Consider the following 19,078-nt stretch of genomic DNA (forward strand, 5'->3'; position numbering starts at 1 on the left):
TTGATGCATATAGTCAACATCTTGGAAATAATTGCCAATAAAATCTAATAAATGAAAAGGGCGACCGGATATAAAATCCAGTGCGCTGCGATGGCTAAATGTACTTGATTGATTGCACGGACTGGAGGCAAATTTAACAATGTAGTCTAGGCTGCCTTATCAAACAAGACAAATAATCACAACATGCAAGAAAATGAAACTCAATTCGAAAAGATGAAAGGGAAACTCTAAATTGATTCTTAAAAAAGAAACAAATTAACATTAATCATGATTGCAAAGTATGTGTTTTTTCCCCTTTACACTGTAAACTCAGTAATTTATTGAATTCTATGGAAAAATAACAACAGGCAAATTTCTCGGGTGGGATTCGAACCCACGACATTTGCGTGCAAATGTACCCAATGCCAAAATACTTTTTTTGTTTCCCGGCTGTAATTTCGCATCAAGGGATTTGCTTTTCCTGTGTTATTATGCATGTTAGGTAATCCGACTGGAAATTTGCATTAGATCTCTTCGCGATAATCCCTTTGCCAGTTCCTATGGGTAAGTCGTCTCGTATTTGACTTAGATATCTAAGCTATACCCCTTGCCCAGTTTCTGGCAAGTTAAATCCACCTCCAACGAAACCCTAAGCCAGGGAAACGCCCCACGAGAGACGCACGACTGACGCGGTGAGTTTAAGTACACTTGACTGTTTGGATCATGCGGGTAACTCATCGGCATGCCGATCCCCGTCGACGTGATCAGGGCGGTATCAAAATTGATTTACTTCAATCCCAGAATAGATTCGTCTCTCTAATTCAGCCCAACTTTCTAAGTACATTCATGTTTAATGCGTGTGGGGGCGTTCGAATTATACAGATGGAATTAATTAAGCATTGTCGGTGCCCATATATCTGGGTGATCTATTTCATGGAGGTTGAACTACGAACTGCTTAGCCATGACGGTTGTTCGGATGATTTGTCCCCACGAACAGTTTACTCATACGCCAACTCTAATCGTACTTGATAACCTGTGAATCGATGGACCGATAGCACGCGACAGTTTTTTCTTCTCCTTTTCTGCTATTTATTTAGTTTTTTGTTTTTTTTACACTTGGCTGATGTATGTCGCCGGTCGATCAGGTAGGGTTCAAAAGCAAACAAACAGAACTGAAGAGGGAGAAAAGGCAGCGGGTTAACTTACTGAGCAAAAACGACATGGGTTTGTACCTCGACTGGAAACATAAATATTTACCTATGGAAATGCACCTGATTTCTGATGATCAGGTACCAGACCTAAAACGCCATCACTTTAAAGGCGCAATAAGCACCAAGTGGCGTAGATTGTTGTATAACGATGACGGGGTACACACAATACAGTATCTTATTCTCTTCCATTGTCTTATCAACAGGTGGAATTAATCTAGTAGTACATATAATGGCTCTGAAAGCATCCACCACTATACCATCACGTATACCTTTACCTAACCCCTCCCCAACCGGGTACAACAGCCCCAGTTTTCTTTATTAAGTTACTTCAGGCCTACATTAAGCAAAAGTGCAAGCGTCTTTCATTATTCTCTTGCAACTTCGATTACCATTTGAGTCCAAGTTTTTGACAGATTTATTATTGTATGCATATGTCGTTGAGATACACCATGGATACACCAAGTGAGAATACTGGTCTTTGGAAATTACCAAAGGTGTCAAGTGTATTTATTGAGCTGTACACATAAACTACATAATATGGGACATGGTTCCATTTAGGGTGTCTTACTTTCTATAAACAATGATCAACATGTGTTGACACCTTCATTAACCACTCACCAAAACGTGTCGAAGCAACGAACACACCAGTTGACTTTATTTCTATACATCTGACACTATCCATACACTACACATTGCATTAGGACAGACAGACGCTGTATGTTGTACCGAGTGTTTTTCGAGAGCAAATAATTGAAGATGAAAATGAAACTGATTACTGCTGAGAGCACGTGGGACACTGCGCCCGGTGCATGCGTTTCCTCAATCTGTTACCTTGTGTTATTCGGACTGGATCGATGGGACCCATTTTTGTTTGCAATCAACCACACCCAACATAGGATCTTATACTGCCATCAGTCAGAGTGCGGCATCTGACTATGGCGTGTCATGGCGTGCCAAGAGCACCGGACTCAAGCTTTAGTATGTTAGATCAGCAGAGTGTGGGTTCGAGACTCATTCGTGACACCTGTGTCCAAGATAAGCAAGACACATAAACCATGATGATTCGTCCTTCGAACGGGACGTAAAAGCGTTGGTCACGTGTGTTGTGTAAACGCACGTAAGATAACAAAGTGCAATTATCGTAAAGAATACACAGTTTTCCGACAGCTACTAGCCGCACTGTTTCAGCAGCTTGGACTTTTTCGATCTTGGTATGAATGTGCAGTATTTAGACCACACTCGGCTTATCAATCATTTCAATGTATGAATTTGAAGAGAAAACCATATTCAAATTGGGCATGGTCGCTTTCTTTGTTGAAAACAAAACTACGGGTAATGGCGACTGACGGGCGTCACTAGTTAATTCGTCTTGAGTCTGACTTGCGACATATGAAATATTTCTGCATAGTATAGGAGACCTAGTCCATACGTTTTTCGGACTTTGTTAAACCTTCCTTTTCTGTGTTTGCATCTATGTTCTGATCTGCCTCCCTATAATTCAGTATTTTGTTTAAAAAAACTCAAATTTACCACTTATTGGAAATGAAAGTAGTCTCCTATAGACTGACTCATGTAAACACATCTTTATGGCTTCATCACTTAGCCAATACCCCTGCAGGGAGCTGTTTCTTTATCCATTAAAAACCATCATGCCATCCTGAAAAACCTCTATTACGGCGTCGTCAAAGGGGATACTTTGTTTTACTCCAAAACCGCCCCAACCCTTTTGAGGGAACGCAAGTTAAAAGCAGAACTGATCAAGCTTATGTATTCGTATCAGTGTATCTGTCCACCACGTTCTCTTAATTGCTTTCTCCCATGGGCAGAATCTCATGGTTTTTAAAGACACCCTGGGTACGCCCACACGACGGGGCCCCGTTAGTCTGGTGCGTACAAAGATCTGATTACGGGATAGGTATAGCTTTTGCATACACCTGGTGCGACCTATGGAGGCGATACGGCTAATGATCCGGATCACACCGGAACGTGTGTGTAAAGGATCCGCGTTCGTGCATAGCCTTTAATCTAACAAGGGTTTGGATTCCCAATCGATCCGGCAGAAAAGTGCACTGAATCGCAACACCTTTGTGTGAGACACTGCAATAAGAGCTTGCCGTGTGGTGAACATGCCGAGGGTTTATTACAAGCACAGGCTGCCCCAGTCAATTAACCCAATATCAGGGGGGCAAATTGTGTATGCGATACCGTTAACATTACACTGTTGCAATGTGGCTATTAACAATCCGGCCAGACTGCGTCCTACCACGGCTCTCTATTGCGGCAGACGGCTCCATTTCCCGCATTGTTGCATTGAACGGAAAATATCAAGTGCAAACGCGGTAAAAGCAATAAACTTTCACATTTAATATTATCAGATTCCCCCCGAGACCATTGATTGAATCCCGACTGGGCTAGTATTAACTCGTGCAAATAAACTAAGCCGTATACCTTGGTATCACCGTGATCCTCAGCTCATTTCCACTCAATTAAAATCTCTGTAAAATATTCCCCGGAACCGAAGATGATCTTCACTGTAATAGTTTTTTAAATGGTCGAAAAATGTATTATTTATAGTAGTATTCCACAAAATGTAGAATTGAAATTCTAACGATCGCTCAAGACTCTTATTAGACCTAGTTGACCTCGAGAGTGTACGAGCTTTCGCGAGAATATCTGGACTTCAAGGCACCTCGAAATGCAGCTATTGTGTGTTAAAACGTAGTTGTTTTATAGAAGATCTTGTTTTATGATGTGTGTTTTTTCACACAGTTATTCTTGAAAAGAAATTGTACTGCGATTTCTTTATATTACCCCATTTAATATTCGTTTGAATAATAGAAAACGAAATTTATAAATTGTAAATTGCAACTTCGCAAATCTGTGTACAAATATAAATATAGGCTGACCTTATTTTCGCTTCACGTTTGAACATAAGAGCATGCAATAAAAAGTGATCGTCGTGATCCTTGACGTGCACGCGTGCAAATAAGAGCAAGCTGTACTACAGTAGCCAACCCGCTCAAAACTAGGACGGTGTTGTCTCGGCGGCGCTATGCAGCATCACGTAAAATCCATGCGACAGGAGGTCTGTTTTCGCGCTTAGTAACGAAACACTTTTTAATTCCGATATATATTACCTGTAACTTCGGTTTGCGAGTGCAGTCGAACGAGCTTGAAGCCAACACAGTCAGCGTAAATTCGAAGTTTTGACACTTCAGCCGGATCAGCCTAACCTAAAATGGGTCAGGCCCTATGAAACATAGAATCCGGGTCAACTCTGACCCGTTTTTTTTAAGGGTGTATTGTGTGCCGATTTTAGGTCAACGAGAGGGAACAAGTGCACGAAGTTGCTGCAACGCTCGTTTGTGTTATTTAAAAATACAGATTTGGAATGAGCAGAAATATTGATTTCTTTGTTTAATTCTTGTCATTACAGAAGCGCAACGATGACTACTTACAGCGCACTGGAGCTGTCGACGGAACTCAGGGATATCTTCCTGACGTGTGCATTGTGCTTAGGGCGCTACCTAAAGCCCAAACAACTGCCATGCCAGCACACCTTCTGCTCCAGGTGTCTCTTCAAGTGGTACAACGCCCGCCCCATCCGGGGGAAGAGCCTCCAATGCCCAGTGTGCAGGGACTCGGTTCCGGTTCCAGCCGGTGGTATCCAGACTCTACCAGACAGCATGCTTGTGGTGTCGATCATGGAATACCTGGACCGAAAGGTCGAGACCAATGACTCGGTGTCGTCGATACTCGTGGGACTCGTCCACCAATTCGGGGTGAAAGGAAACGCAGAGGGGCAGTTGTATAAACCCCTTGGAGTGTCTGTCAGTATCGACACTGAACAAGTATTCGTTGCAGACTGCAAGAACCGAATACAGGTATTCGATATGGATGGAAAGTTCCTCCGGAAACTCGTAGTGAAGAACTTAAGCAAAAAGTTCACCCCGACGTTTGTGAACATCACAAGGCATCTTAGCATGGACGGAAGCGAGAGACTGGTCATCTCGGATATCAACAACAAACAGGTACTGGTATGCGATTTCCAGGGCAGGGTGCTACGACAAGTCGGAAAACACGACCTTGGTATGCCGGGTGGTGCTGCCGTGACGAGCGATGGCCAAATCCATGTAGTGGACGTCTACGCGCGTATTGTGCGGACCTACGACCGCTACGGCACACCACTCCGGCTACTCGGACGCTACGGGACGGCAGAGAACGCCTTCAGACACCCCAAACACATCGCCGTTACCAAGAACGACGACATCGTTGTGACGGACACCACAAATCACACTGTCCATGTCTTCGAAATGTCCGGGAGGCTGGAGCGCGCGTTCGGCGTCCGCGGTAAACTGGACGGGGAGTTCCGCTCACCGAACGGACTGACGGTGGACAGAGAAGGTCATATCATGGTAGCAGATGTGGGTAACCACAGCCTACTGATGTTTGACATCAACGGCCAGTTCATTCGTCGAATCGATGACCCAATCGATGATCTTCGGCATCCAGAGAGCATAGCCATTGCTGGAGATGGCAAAATTGCTGTTGCAGATTCGGGCAACCACTGCATTAAATTCTTCTCCTTTTAAAGTTTGGCGCACTGCAAGTTGATAAAATTACCATTCCTTATTCGTGCTCGTACTTAGCCACTCAACAGGTAATATAAAATAATAAACCATCTGCCTATTGTTACATCACCACCGCCCTCTATTGGAATCTTTCCAACGGTACGGCATTGTTCTTGTTTTGCATATTGTGTTAGGTGGTGTGTTTTAAGGTCAAAGGTAATTCAAAGGCAATCTGAGAATCTGACTCATGACGTCACGCGTAATCCAAAAACTGTATTCGTGCACACACCGCCTTATAAATGTTTTGGTTTCGTGACGTCAGAGGGCCCATCGTTTACATTCACCCACTGCAATGGGACTTTTAGTCAAAACGTTTTCCTTCCACCGACGTAGCTATGAAGTACTTATTCCAAAACACCACGTGCTCCCAGGTTCTTTAGAACATTCGGATGAGATTTGTTCACTTAAATGGCATCTATGAACTTCCAACTGCTGCTACGTGCACTGTGAAGCGAGGCCAACATTTTCTGTAACAGCGAGTTGAAACTTAGTGCGTTTAATCATGAACGAGTGTTGCACCCACCGGGAAATGCGTTTGTTCCACGAAACCCACCCTAGTCAAATCGTCGACAAGACGGCGGGGATTAAGAGAGGCAGATGGTCTGGAATTCACGCTCCTTGTAATTTTTCTTAGTTTTTGATGCCTTTTCCGCAGTGGAGGAGATTTACGTGAGCAACGTGGTTTAAACCCACGAATGTTCAGCTGCTGTCAATACATCTCTGTATTTGAAAACGCATTCAGGAGATTGTTGTGATCTTATACCTTCAGAACAATTTTTTTTCTCCTGTGGAGACTTTTGTTTAGTAGAGACTTTGAAGAGTCTGCGCTTCCATATTCACGTGCTCGGCTAATCAGGCTGAATAGAATGATTTAGCAATTCTCAAAACTGCTGTACGGTCCCCCAGTGGTTTGTCTGTCTGTTCATTGCACGGTATTAGAGCTGGAGAATGGGGATTTGGTGGTTTGTCAGTCTGTTCATTGCACGGTATTAGAGCTGGAAAATGGGGATTTGGTGGTTTGTATGTATGTTCATTGCTAAAGGATTCGAGCTTAAAGTCTGGGATTTGGTGGATGTCATGAATGACTTCGTGATTAATAAACCATTGCTTTTCATATAGAATAAGCATACCAACATTTATCTGTGTTTATATACACCTGGGTATTTTTTTATTTGATGATTGTATTATTTTTTTGATGTTGTATTATTATGAATAAATTATGATGGCCACTGTTATTATTATTATTATTATTAACCAATCTTACTTTATTTACTTTTAGAAAATCAGGTTTTAATTTATGAACACTGTTACTCTTAGAAACTGTATGTTGACGGATGAGTACGGTACTGGTATTGGATTTGACATTTTCAAAATTTTGTTTATAGACGGGGATTTTGTCGAAAGGCAGATCACAAGTACAACACACACTCTATCAAGATAAAATTGGCCTTTTGGAGACGGGAAACGGCTTGTGTGATTGTTATTTATTTTAACTTTCGAGGTATTATTTTAGGGGAAAATTTTAGTTCATTAAGAAATCCTCATAAAATAACATCAGTATTCTTTATTAGATGGGACTTAATAGTATTATTGCTTATCGCACAACTTTAAAAAAAAATTGTATTTCTTTTAAGGTTTTAATTTTATGTTCATATGGTTTTTCACTGATAAAATTACTGCAAATTACGAATCAACAATTTTGTTTTTCTTAAAAAGTTGCTTTCATTACATCCACGTCTTAGCGATCTAAACGGTTAATAGTGTCAAAGCGATTATAATGGAAACATGATGACATAAGATGGCTTCCAGCAAAGTGCAAACCTGTTTTTAAAGGCACTGGACACTTGTATGTATTGGTATTTACTCGAAAAATTGTCGGCATAAAAACCGACTTGGTAACAAGCAAGGGAGAAGTTTTGATAAATAAAAAACAATGTAGGAAACGGCTCCCTCTGAGAAAGAGGTAATTTCTCAAGGAGTGAGAAATTACCTCTTTTGTCAAAAACTATGTTATGTCAGAGGGGGCCGTTTCTCACAAGCCTCTTTAGGCCTGACGCCTTTTCTTATAGGCATCTCAAAGCACACAAATTAGTGCAAAAATTGTTGTATTTATCTTTTGCAACTTCGATGACCAATTGAGTAAACATTTCCACATATTTCTTACATGTAATTGTATGCATATAATTTGGGATAAATCAAGTGAGAATACTGGTCTTTGACAATTACCAAAGGTTGTGTAGTGTGCCTTTAAAGAAATATTCACTTTGTTTGAATTTAACATCAACTCGCATCAATCGCCTATAACTCAAATGGATTATCCCCACACAAAACTCACCAGTAACCCCAGTGTTCGTGCGCTGCATTAGCGTGTCTGTACTAGAGTAACGATGATTAATGATGCGTGAAAGAGATAGAGAGAGAGATTTAATCAATCTTTTAAGACCTTGTATTTTTGTAAACAAATTCGTTGTGGCTAATACTTAATAGTTTGAAGTTCTGCATCTGGGAAATCCCTCACCGGGGGGGGGGGGGTCTGGTGTCTTTTGGACATCCTGTTGTATCTGTCATTTACGTGTAAATGTACGGTATCTGAACAATTTGGACACCAGTTTTTGTTTTCAAGCAGTTTTATGGACCCTACAACCAAATCCTGGCTTAAACCTTGTTACAGACACACCAAAGCTTTTATACAAATCTGCTTTGAGGGTAGTGACTTTCTGGCTGGCAAACCCTGAGTTTTCACAAAATATTAACAAGAGTTCCAGTAGTCATATGTCTCGTCAAACTCGCTATGATGGCCAAATCAAGGAGTTCGAACCCCGGTCATGACACTTGTGTCCTTCAGTAAGACACTTTATTTCTTCTCACCACACAGAAGTTGGGTTGTTAGTTTGAAATATTAGAAGCACGTGCACCCATTTGGCTGCCGGTGCTGTATACTCCTAAGGAGTTGAGATGGTTTAAGGAAAGCCTTTGGCTTGTGAACAGGTAAAAACTTTATCAAGAGATTCAAAACCGGCATAATAAATACACAGTTGTTATTATCATTGTTGTTGCTGTTGCCAATCTTCTTTATCGCAACGGTCTTTACAAGTCAATATTCATCTCTGCGTGAATTTGCATAGCTTGCTGAATTTGGTTAATCTTGACAGTGTCTAATATCTATATTCTCAATTGTTTAAATAAAAAGGTCTTCAACAAAATAAAATGCTTCCATACTGTTTTGTGGTATTGAGTGGTAGGGAAAAAATGTAGGGAAAACCCATGCAGTCAGGTATAGGGACTGAACAACCCACATGCAAGGCTTCAGGCCGGTATTGAACTTGGATCTACCATGGGATCTACAGAGGTAAAATGTAGGGACATAAACCACTGAGCCAACCTGACTGCAACCTGACTCGAAACAGGCTAGACTGTCAGATGGAGGGAAACATGTACCAGGCAAGAAGTTCCAAACAGATGCAGTACTATAAGAATAGTTCTTCATCTTATCATAGAGTCACTGGCTAGAGTGTACTGGTGGGAGCAGCCAGCAAGCCCAGTTTCATGCTCAGACACCCTGATAAATGAAGAGTTAGGACTACTCCTAACTTAGGACTAGTCCTAGGGGATATTAAAAACGTATGGGTTGTCCTAAGTGAGGACGAGTATAAGACTAGTCTTTATAACTCTTTGTGAAATCCACTGGTGTAAAACTATTGTGGAACAATAGCCCATACATACATTAAAGGGGTAAATGAATGAACAGAATCAACATTTGAATCAGATTGAAGGCTCTTAACAAATCACTTGTTTCTTCAAATGTTCATTTTGTCAGAAAAGGAAGATGTATCAAGGAAACACAAAGAAGAAGGTGTTTGTGCACACATTTGGTAATGCAGGCCTGACACTTCACGGAGTCCGTTGCCCCTTGCCATTGCCTTGGTGCCCTTGAAATGCTCCAGTAGAAATTTACAATTTCCTCATAGGGTGCCCTTTGCCAAAGAGAAAATGCCTTAGTGCCCTTGCCCTTTCAAAAACGAAGCATACGGGCCTGGTAATGTTGCCTAGACTAGAAGACTGTCCCTTGAAATATCTGTACAAGAGACAGAGGCTGGAAACAGACCTTTGATCAGAAATAGATGGGCCAAACTCTTCCGCAACCAGATTGTGGCAGGTAGAAGCCCAAGTGGGGGTGGAGATTCAGCCCCCCCCCCCCCCGCCCCCAGAGGAAATGGTGTAACACTTTCATCTATTAAAATTGCCCTCTTTGAACCTACTTTCTACAGCCTATGTTAATCTACCGTTTCATAGTTTTTAATAAGGGAATCAATGTGTGGTGAAGAGGTTTTCAACTAGTGGTTTAATCCCAACGAGGCCTGGTTCTTAATAATTTTACTGAGACAAAGTCGGGGTAAATTATCAAGAACCAGGCCTCGGCAGGTTTAAACCACTAGTTGAAAACCGATTCAACTCACTTTGATTCCCATTCATACCTTTGCAGTCAAAAACATCAACACTTTTTGGTCAAAAGGTAAAATAAATTGCAAAAACAATAATTATTCAACGATTTCCTTCATCACAACACCCCTCAAGCTATGAAATGGTTAGGCCCTCGGGTAAACAACTCCTTATAAGGAGATGCTGTGCGCGTCGTGCGTATCGCGTGATGTTTCAGCCGTTGCTCTCGACCAATAGGAATGAAGAAATTGTCTTATACGCACAGGTGCAAGTTCGCGTGTCACGCCCATGTTATAACACTTTTAACTGGTGTTATATCATCCGTTCAAACAACACCTCGTGATGCCCTCTCGACCAATCAGAATGGATAAACTGCTAGGTATTTATGAATTAGAGTTAAAGACTGATCTTAATAAGTGAAGAGCAATCTTAATTGCAAAGTAAAGTGTGGTGCCACAATACAAAACACTATGGTGGTACTGAAAACTCATCTTCACATGAATCTTAGTGATTTGTGTAATTGGCTCAAGGGAAGATAGGAACTTCCAAGCTTCGATAAAGGCTAACAAAACTGTACATTTACTTGAGACATGAGAAAGAAATAATAATACCAGAAGTGTATTACTTCAAAAAACACTTGTGCCTTTCCCAAAACATAATAATACTTGGAAATCTTAACCAGCACAAACTTTGTGAAAGTACAGGACTGTGCGTGCGGATACGCATGTAAATGTAAAATGATGCTAACTGCGCATTGCAAATGGAGATACCCCGTACTACATATAGACTCCATTACTTAAAATTTTGTTGGTAAAGTGTTTCTGCCAGCTCAGTGTCGCAGCTAAGGAGGTTGGGGGTTAGGTAGACCTCCCCAAACCCCCACCCCCCCCCCCCCCCCTCCGGAGGAACACCGCCTTCGCCCCAAAGGGCCTGTCCATGTACTTTATTAATCAAACCAGAAGGCAAACTTGTTAGCGGTTTATTTAACATATACCTGCCCACCCCCCCCCCCCCTCCCCGCTACTCCCATCGTGCTACTCTAGCGCCTCAGAGAAACAAGCTTAAATTTCAACCAGCCATCGACAAAAGAAAAGTAATTCCTACGAGCGACAAGTTAAGTGGCCCACATTTTTGTCATCGGTGAGCATGAAAATTGTAATGGCAATTTCTTTTTGTTCGGGATTGAAAAGAAAACACCCAAGTGCATCTGTGCCTGGCCGCTTTACTTGTACTTTAATGGGTCTCTTGTTGGATAGCCCCAAGTTGTCCAAACATCACAGATAAATAATAGTCAGGTGACATGCCAATCAATGCCGTTACTATCACTTTGATTTCCAAAATTACTGAGTTGAAAACTTATTGATATGACATTTAACAAAAGTTGAGTTTTGCCATAAAAAAATCAGAAACTACACATCATTTTCACCAGTGTGTTAGACTGGGCCCCTGTCTTTATCCGCAATGATAAAGACAGGTACCTGCTACTCAGATCTATTGATTTCATTGGATACAATGATACCATTGGATAAATGCAGTGAATAAAAGCTCCCTGCACGCAGTGTCCGTGTACTTGTGCATTGTGTCGTGTGTATTGTAGGGGTCCGCCCGATAGTCCGAAGGTCCGTTAGTCCGAAGGTGCAATAGTCCGAAGGTTCGATAGTCCGAACGCGCAAATTTTCCATAAGAGGGGGTTCATTAGTCCGAAAATGTAATAGGGTTCGTTAATCCGAACATATGATGCGATAGTCCAAAGGTTTATTAGTCCGAAGGTTCATCAATCCGAAGGTTTACTGGTCCGAAGGTTCGGTAGTCCGAATTTAAAAAAGGTTAGTTGGTCCGAAGGTTCGATAGTCCGAAACAAAAACGAGGTTCAACAGTCCGAAGGTTCATTATTTCGAATTGACAATAAGGTTCGGTAGTCCGAATCGACGATAAGGTTCGATAGTCCGAATCGACGATAAGGTTCGATAGTCGAACTAACGATCGGACTAACGAACCTTCGGAATATTTAACCTTATCCTATTTTCGGACTAACAGGCCATTCGGACTATCGAACCTTCGGACTGTCGGACCTTCGAACTATTGAACCTTTGGACTAACGAACCTTCAGACTAACGGACCTTCAAACTATTGAACCTTCGGACCATCGAACCTTCGGACTATCGAGCGGTAACCGTATTGTATACAGTACATGCATGTGCATGTACATGTAATTGCCTGTCATGTTGGTGTAGAGTTTGACTGCGTATCTCTATGTGAAATGAATGAAGGTCAAGGGCGAATGTACATGCCAGTTGGAGGGCCGGTCCCTGGCCTTATCCACGCGGCTCGAAGTGTGACGTCAGATGTTCAGGCTATGGGTGTATTAACATTGAATTCCTTAGGTCGTTAAACTTAATGGATGTGCAGTTTATCTGCCAAAAGAGGGCGCTATACCCTTCAAATGGGCAGGCATTTTACAGTTCGCTAAAAACAAGAGAGAGTTTCAACAAGCTCCTACTAAAACACCAACAGTTAAAAACAGAGATATATCTATACTATGCAAAGGCATCAGTGTGGATAAGTAAAATGACTTACATTTTTAACAAGTAGGGAACTCTTCTCCTTTCTGTCTTGTCCACAGTTGCTGCTGAGGGTTGACGAACAGGCAAAGCAAAATATAGGAAGGTTCCTGGGGTCTTTTGTGTCCAAAATTGCTGAAAGTTGACGAACTGGCCACTATATCAAAGCAAAATAAAATTACCCAAAGTTCAGAGGTGAAAGGTAGGGCATGATCACTGTAAGCTAATCTCCACCCTGGCTTAGCACTTTCTCTCCAAAGACCCATTGTTCTCAAGAGAAAGGCCAAATTTCATAGAGCTGCTAAGCAGCAAATACAGCTTACCTAATTTCTTTGGTAAGTAAAAATTGAGTTAGGAACCAGCCAACAATGTAAACTGGTGAAATTTGGGCTGGTGACCCGTTTCTGCTAAGTAATACTATTCTGTTGTTTAGCAAAAATTGAGTTGGGCACCAGCACTACAACAAGGCAAACTTAATCATTGGGCAGGTGACCTGTTACTGCTAAGCAATATTATTCTGTTGCTCAGCAGAAATTGAGTTGGGCACCAGCCACAACAAGGCAAACTTAGTTCACTTTGGGCTGGTGACCTGTTTCTGCTCAGCAATATTATTCTGTTGCTCAGCAAAAATTGAGTTGGGGACCAGCCACAACGAGACAAACTTAAAGCACTTTGGGCTGGTGACCTGTTTCTGCTAAGCTATATTATTCTGTTGCTCAGCAAAAATTGAGTTGGGGACCAGCCACAACGAGGCAAACTTAAAGCACTTTGGGCTGGTGACCTGTTACTGCTAAGCAATATTATTCTGTTGCTCAGCAGAAATTGAGTTGGGCACCAGCCACAACAAGGCAAACTTAGTTCACTTTGGGCTGGTGACCTGTTTCTGCTCAGCAATATTATTCTGTTGCTCAGCAAAAATTGAGTTGGGGACCAGCCACAACGAGGCAAACTTAAAGCACTTTGGGCTGGTGACCTGTTTCTGCTAAGCAATATTATTCTGTTGCTCAGCAAAAATTGAGTTGGGGACCAGCCACAACGAGACAAACTTAAAGCACTTTGGGCTGGTGACCTGTTTCTGCTAAGCTATCTTATTCTGTTGCTCAGCAAAAATTGAGTTGGGGACCAGCCACAACGAGGCAAACTTAAAGCACTTTGGGCTGGTGACCTGTTTCTGCTAAGCAATATTATTCTGTTGCTCAGCAAAAATTGAGTTGGGGACCAGCCACAACGAGGCAAACTTAAAGCACTTTGGGCTGGTGACCTGTTTCTGCTAAGCAATATTATTCTGTTGCTCAGCAAAAATTGAGTTGGGGACCAGCCACAACGAGGCAAACTTAAAGCACTTTGGGCTGGTGACCTGTTTCTGCCAAGCAATACTACTCTATTGCGAATAAAACATTGAGTTGGCCACCAGCCACAACAGGGCAAAGTTAATTCACTTTGGGCTGGTGACCTGTTTCTGCTAAGCAATATTATTGTGCTGCTCAGCAAAAATTGAGTTGAGCACCAGCCACAACAAGGCAAACTTAATGTAATTTGGGCAGGTGACCTGTTTCTGCTAAGCACTTCTATTATCTTGCTAAGCAAAAAATGAGTTTGGCACCAGCGCCACAACAAGGCAAACTTAATGCACTTTGGGCTGATGACCTGCCTCTGCTAAGCAATACTATTTTGTTGCTACGCAAAAAATGAGTTGGGCACCAGCTAAACTTGAAGTAATTTACGCTGGTGACCCTGTTTCTGCAATAGCAATACTGTTCTGTTATTTAAAAGCAAAAAAAATGAGTTGGGCACCAGCCATGTAAGCGCAGTATTCATTGCTTTTGTAAGCACTGATTTTTTTGCTTACAGAAGGACAGCCCTGCAATTTGGCCCTGATGGACACAGTACTGACGAACACCTCGATGTACATAAGGTACTGGCATTGGGAGCTCTTTATGACTTGAAGATGACTTGAAGAAAATCTAGAATCTAAGCTTGTCAAAGAAGCTCGAGTTGAGATACTTTGCAGACATTTTTTCTCTAAAGTGCAAGACTTAGGCCCTCATTATGTACTCTTAGTAGCGTTTTGTCTTCTGTTGCCAATTACTTCTGCCAGTTTCTGAATCTTGCATTTTGCATCAACTGTCTAATTAATGACCTGGGCCCGATTTCATAGAGCAAGCTTAAGCAGAAAGTATTGCTTAAAAACTCTCTGCTTAGTAGACATAGGCAATCATAAATGGTACATGTCAAATGGTAGTTTTTGCTGGTAACCTTTATTAGGTAAGCATAATTGATTGTGCTCTTTTCGTGCTTGAACAGCTCAAGGATATTGGGCCCTGGTCCACTTTCCATCTTTGGTGGTGGTATACTTACTCTTGGTATTGTTTTGTAGAAGCCCAGACCAAGTCACTCAATGGATACTACACCCGGATTCTCCTGATGGCACAGGACATTTAGATAGAAGACCCATATATGCCAAACACCAAGCTCTACGGCAAACTGCCAAAGGTTTCGGAGAAGGTCAAGTCAAAACATCCTAACTTTGCTGTGAACCAGGCGCAGAGCAGAGGGAGTCAAGCCAAGACCATGGTGAAGAAGACAAGTAGGTGATGCAGGGGTTGAGATAAATCGTGATGATGGCATCTGTGTCATCATGCTCCTATCTCAAGCAGCAACTCTTGTCGCAGATTAGTGGTAGTTGAGGGAGGAGTGTAAGAGAGAACGGGAGAAGGGTGGCACGGTGTGAGAGTTCGTTACTCCATTCCAGAATAGATGCTGCAGTTTTCCCTGCCAGTGGGCACTTCTGTGAGAAAAAGGAAAACATAAATTGTGGTTTAATATTCGAAATGCAATGATGGATTAATTCAACATTACTAAAAAAGATGAGCACAGGCTTGTGGCCTTGTGCGTGTGAAAGGACTGAAGAGTGGGGCTGTAACAACAACAGAAGACCAACAGTGCACCTTCTCAGTATCAGGAGAAATCATTTCTCTCAATGAAATTGGATTAGACTGATTCATCTTTACACGCAGTGCTGCAGTAGATGAACTTGACAAAACCCAATGCAGTGCCAAAATCAACATGTTAAGATTACAGACAAGTGATGCTCAGTCTCTCTGTGGGCAGAGAGTAAAAGGACTACTACAACAACAAACCTATCATCCAAAAGCCCTGTCTTGTAACTTGTATGCAAGTGCTGCTACAGATATTGATTCTCATATGTGGGAACAGACTATTTGAAACCAGTCTCATGACTAATAGTTTCTTTTCTGTAGCCGATTTCACGTAACACTAGGATTAATCCTACTCATCCTATCTCGCGTTAGGACAAGTTACTCGTCCTAACTGTACTAACTAAGAATGGGTTCAAAGTGACTATGCCTCAATGCGTCTATTGGTTACAGAACTCGTACTAAGTCCTAAGATTAATCCTAAGTTAGGAAGAGTTTGCTGAAACTGACGGCTGGCCCCGTTAGCTTTATTTCATGCTAATCTGTGTAAGGCGGAAAGGGGGAACCAGTGACACTTAAGCCAAAAGGGGGGAAGGCAGTGGAAGTGTTTCCAAACGATTTGTATGAGTGAGTATGTTTCTTCCCATTGCATGTCAGTAGTTAACCATTGGCAACTAAATGTGCGCACTCGTTCTTGCTCATAGCTGTACCGTTCCAAGGGTCCAATAAAACGGCTGCGGGTACCATGGTTTCAATTAAGGACTAAATAACAATTTCTTCACCCGACAACAGGGTGCTTCAGTTTATGTATTTATTTACACATCCAAAAGCAAAAAGCACCAATAGCCCTAGCAGGAGGATGTAGGATAAGAGAAGAAACGCTAAGTTTTAAATGTGGGAGAAAAATCCAAAAATATGGAAAACCTGTGCAATCAGGCAGGGACTAAAACCCAATCCAAATGTCAGGTCTGAGGTGTGTTTTGAACCGAGGTCAACAGAGGTGAAAGACAAGGGAGAAAAAAAAAACACTGAGCCAACATGATGAGTGGGAACGTATGATGAGTAAATTATACAATTGCTGAACCCATAGCCAGGATTGAATGCAGAGTGTGTCCAGATTGTACCAAAGTTATGAGACATCTTTCATATTCATATCAATGAAGTACTGAACACAGAGTGTAGCACCGTAATTGCGTTATAGCGCCCTCAATTGACAACTCATTGTCTTGGGACGTGAAAAAGGGAGAGAAACTTCTCACATTTAAGCAGATCAAAACAGGTTTAAATTCACTCCTTGGAATACAACAGTTGGAGGGTACATTGCATAAAGTACAATCCTCTTCTATGGTCATGGTAATTTGGCTGCTTGGATTAAGGGAAAGTAAGAGGGTTTGTTGTAAATTAGTCACATGTTTCCTTGTGTATACATCATGGTTCATGTACATGTACATGTATAGGGATAATACTGCAAGGGGTTTTACATGGGATAAGTAATTTGGCTCAGTTCAAGATGTAATCACAGTATAGGGTTCATGATTCAGGTTAAAATTGGGTAGCGTTGTTATAGGCCCTCATATAATTTGTTGTTGTTATTGTTGTTGTTACAGTAAACCAATGACCCTGGACCAGTTCTTTGAAGAGTAAAACAGTTGAGATCTAGCTAGAGCTGAATAACTGTTCATGAGAGTTCTTGATGAGTGTGTTTCAACTTGCATTACACCAATGTAACAAGCTTTAAGAGATTACACAGTGTAAGAACTTAGCATGGGAGTCTAGTGAAATTCACTGCTCGACTAGAGTAGCACCCCAATTATTTGTGATATTGACACCAGTTGCGACTAATTTTGTATTCCAAAGATGCATTGCTGCATACGTTTGCTGCAGACTCAAATGACAGTTCAAATTCAAGCTGAAATAATTGAAAAGGGATTGTCACTGATTGTCGCCAAGGAAGGCTGAGTAAGAACTTTTTGCAACAGAGTTTGTAGGCTTTAGTTCTTAAAAAAACAAATATTATATTTGAACAAATATTTTAAAAATGCACAAATAAGAGATCAGTTTGGTGTGAGTTTCTTTCTTTGATGTAGTGTAATAGTTAGTACCATGGCATGGCTGGTGGTACTTCTAGAAACTATAAGGCTCCCCTGTGAGCCTTATAGGGGTCACATATTTATGGCTTTTTTAACGCTATACGTTTTTCAAATCAGGTTTGATGGGTGAAAGTTTCGCGACTGTTAGCCAGCCAGAACTGAAGTTTCCTGTGTAATTCACACCTAAAGCATTCCCCATCCTACTCAATATACATTCATAAAGCTTGTACTTTCCTTTTGTTGAGTTACGCTCAATAATTTCTTCAAAAAAGGCAGTTTTCTACTCAGTACTCACTTTTTTTTCCTGCCGCATCCCAGTCTTTTGACTTCTCATTATGCAGCCTACCCTAAATATGTGACCCCTATAAGGCTCACAGAGGAGCCTTATAGTTTCTAGGAGTAGGCTGGTGGGTAGTGGTAGTACTACGTACTACTACTACACTTGTGTAATTATGGCGGACTCCTCCACTTGCACTTTACTAGCCCAACCATTTTTATTTCGGTACCAGTAACACTAGTTTGTAACACTAACAGCAATTTTGCTATTTATAAAGTATTATTAGTAGTTGCAAAGCAAAGATTCCTGACACATTAGTTACATAACCTGTACAACCCCCATACTATCTAGTGTTTGAGTCACCCCCCCCCCCCTTCCCCCCCAAAAATTAAAAAAATAAAACTCTCTAATAATGTGAGAGGGATTATATGCAACTATTCAACAGACAAGTCTGTTATCAAACTTTTGGCGCACGGCACACAGTTAACTTGAATGTGTGTGTTTGCGCCAAAAGTTTGAAATTCAAGTGCAGTCTTCACACTAAAACTAAAACACAATTAACATTTGAAAGACAGCACGTTCGAAGATCCGTTCAAGCCTCAATCCTCCCTACTTTCCAGTTGATTATGAATTTACAATTTCGACCAATGTACTTGACTTACCAATGAAAATAAAGAGGTTTTCCATCTGGAAAATTTAGTCAACTTTGCAGACGACTTCTACCGAACACTCACGCACACACATGTGTTCCTTGGTATGCGTTTGTTAAGACAGCTTTGGTGCGAAAGGCAACAGTGCACCAGTGAAATATAGCCGGTTGTGAGGGCGCCCTCAACTGTTCACCAAAGTTGATTTGAGTCGGTGTTTATTGGTCCAAAGTTTTGCAAACATCACTTGCGTGAATGGAGTCGACACAAGTTTGTGATCAAACTATATAATTAATTCGTACTGG

The 19,078-nt window shown here is 41.6% G+C and overlaps 1 protein-coding gene across 1 annotated transcript in view; it reads left to right on the top strand.

Moving 5' to 3' along the window:
* The window catches only part of LOC139935704 (E3 ubiquitin-protein ligase NHLRC1-like), a 47,051-nt gene extending 38,046 nt beyond the window's left edge, over positions 1-9,005 (top strand). The window contains exon 2 of the mRNA XM_071930241.1: positions 4,628-9,005. Within this exon, the coding sequence (XP_071786342.1) occupies positions 4,638-5,783 (1,146 nt within the window). The 5' untranslated portion in view covers positions 4,628-4,637 and the 3' untranslated portion in view covers positions 5,784-9,005. The remainder of the gene's footprint in view (positions 1-4,627) is intronic.
* The last annotated feature ends 10,073 nt before the right edge of the window (positions 9,006-19,078 follow it).

The sequence above is a fragment of the Asterias amurensis genome, chromosome 4 (genome assembly GCF_032118995.1).
Source record: "Asterias amurensis chromosome 4, ASM3211899v1".
Classification (NCBI taxonomy): domain Eukaryota; kingdom Metazoa; phylum Echinodermata; class Asteroidea; order Forcipulatida; family Asteriidae; genus Asterias; species Asterias amurensis.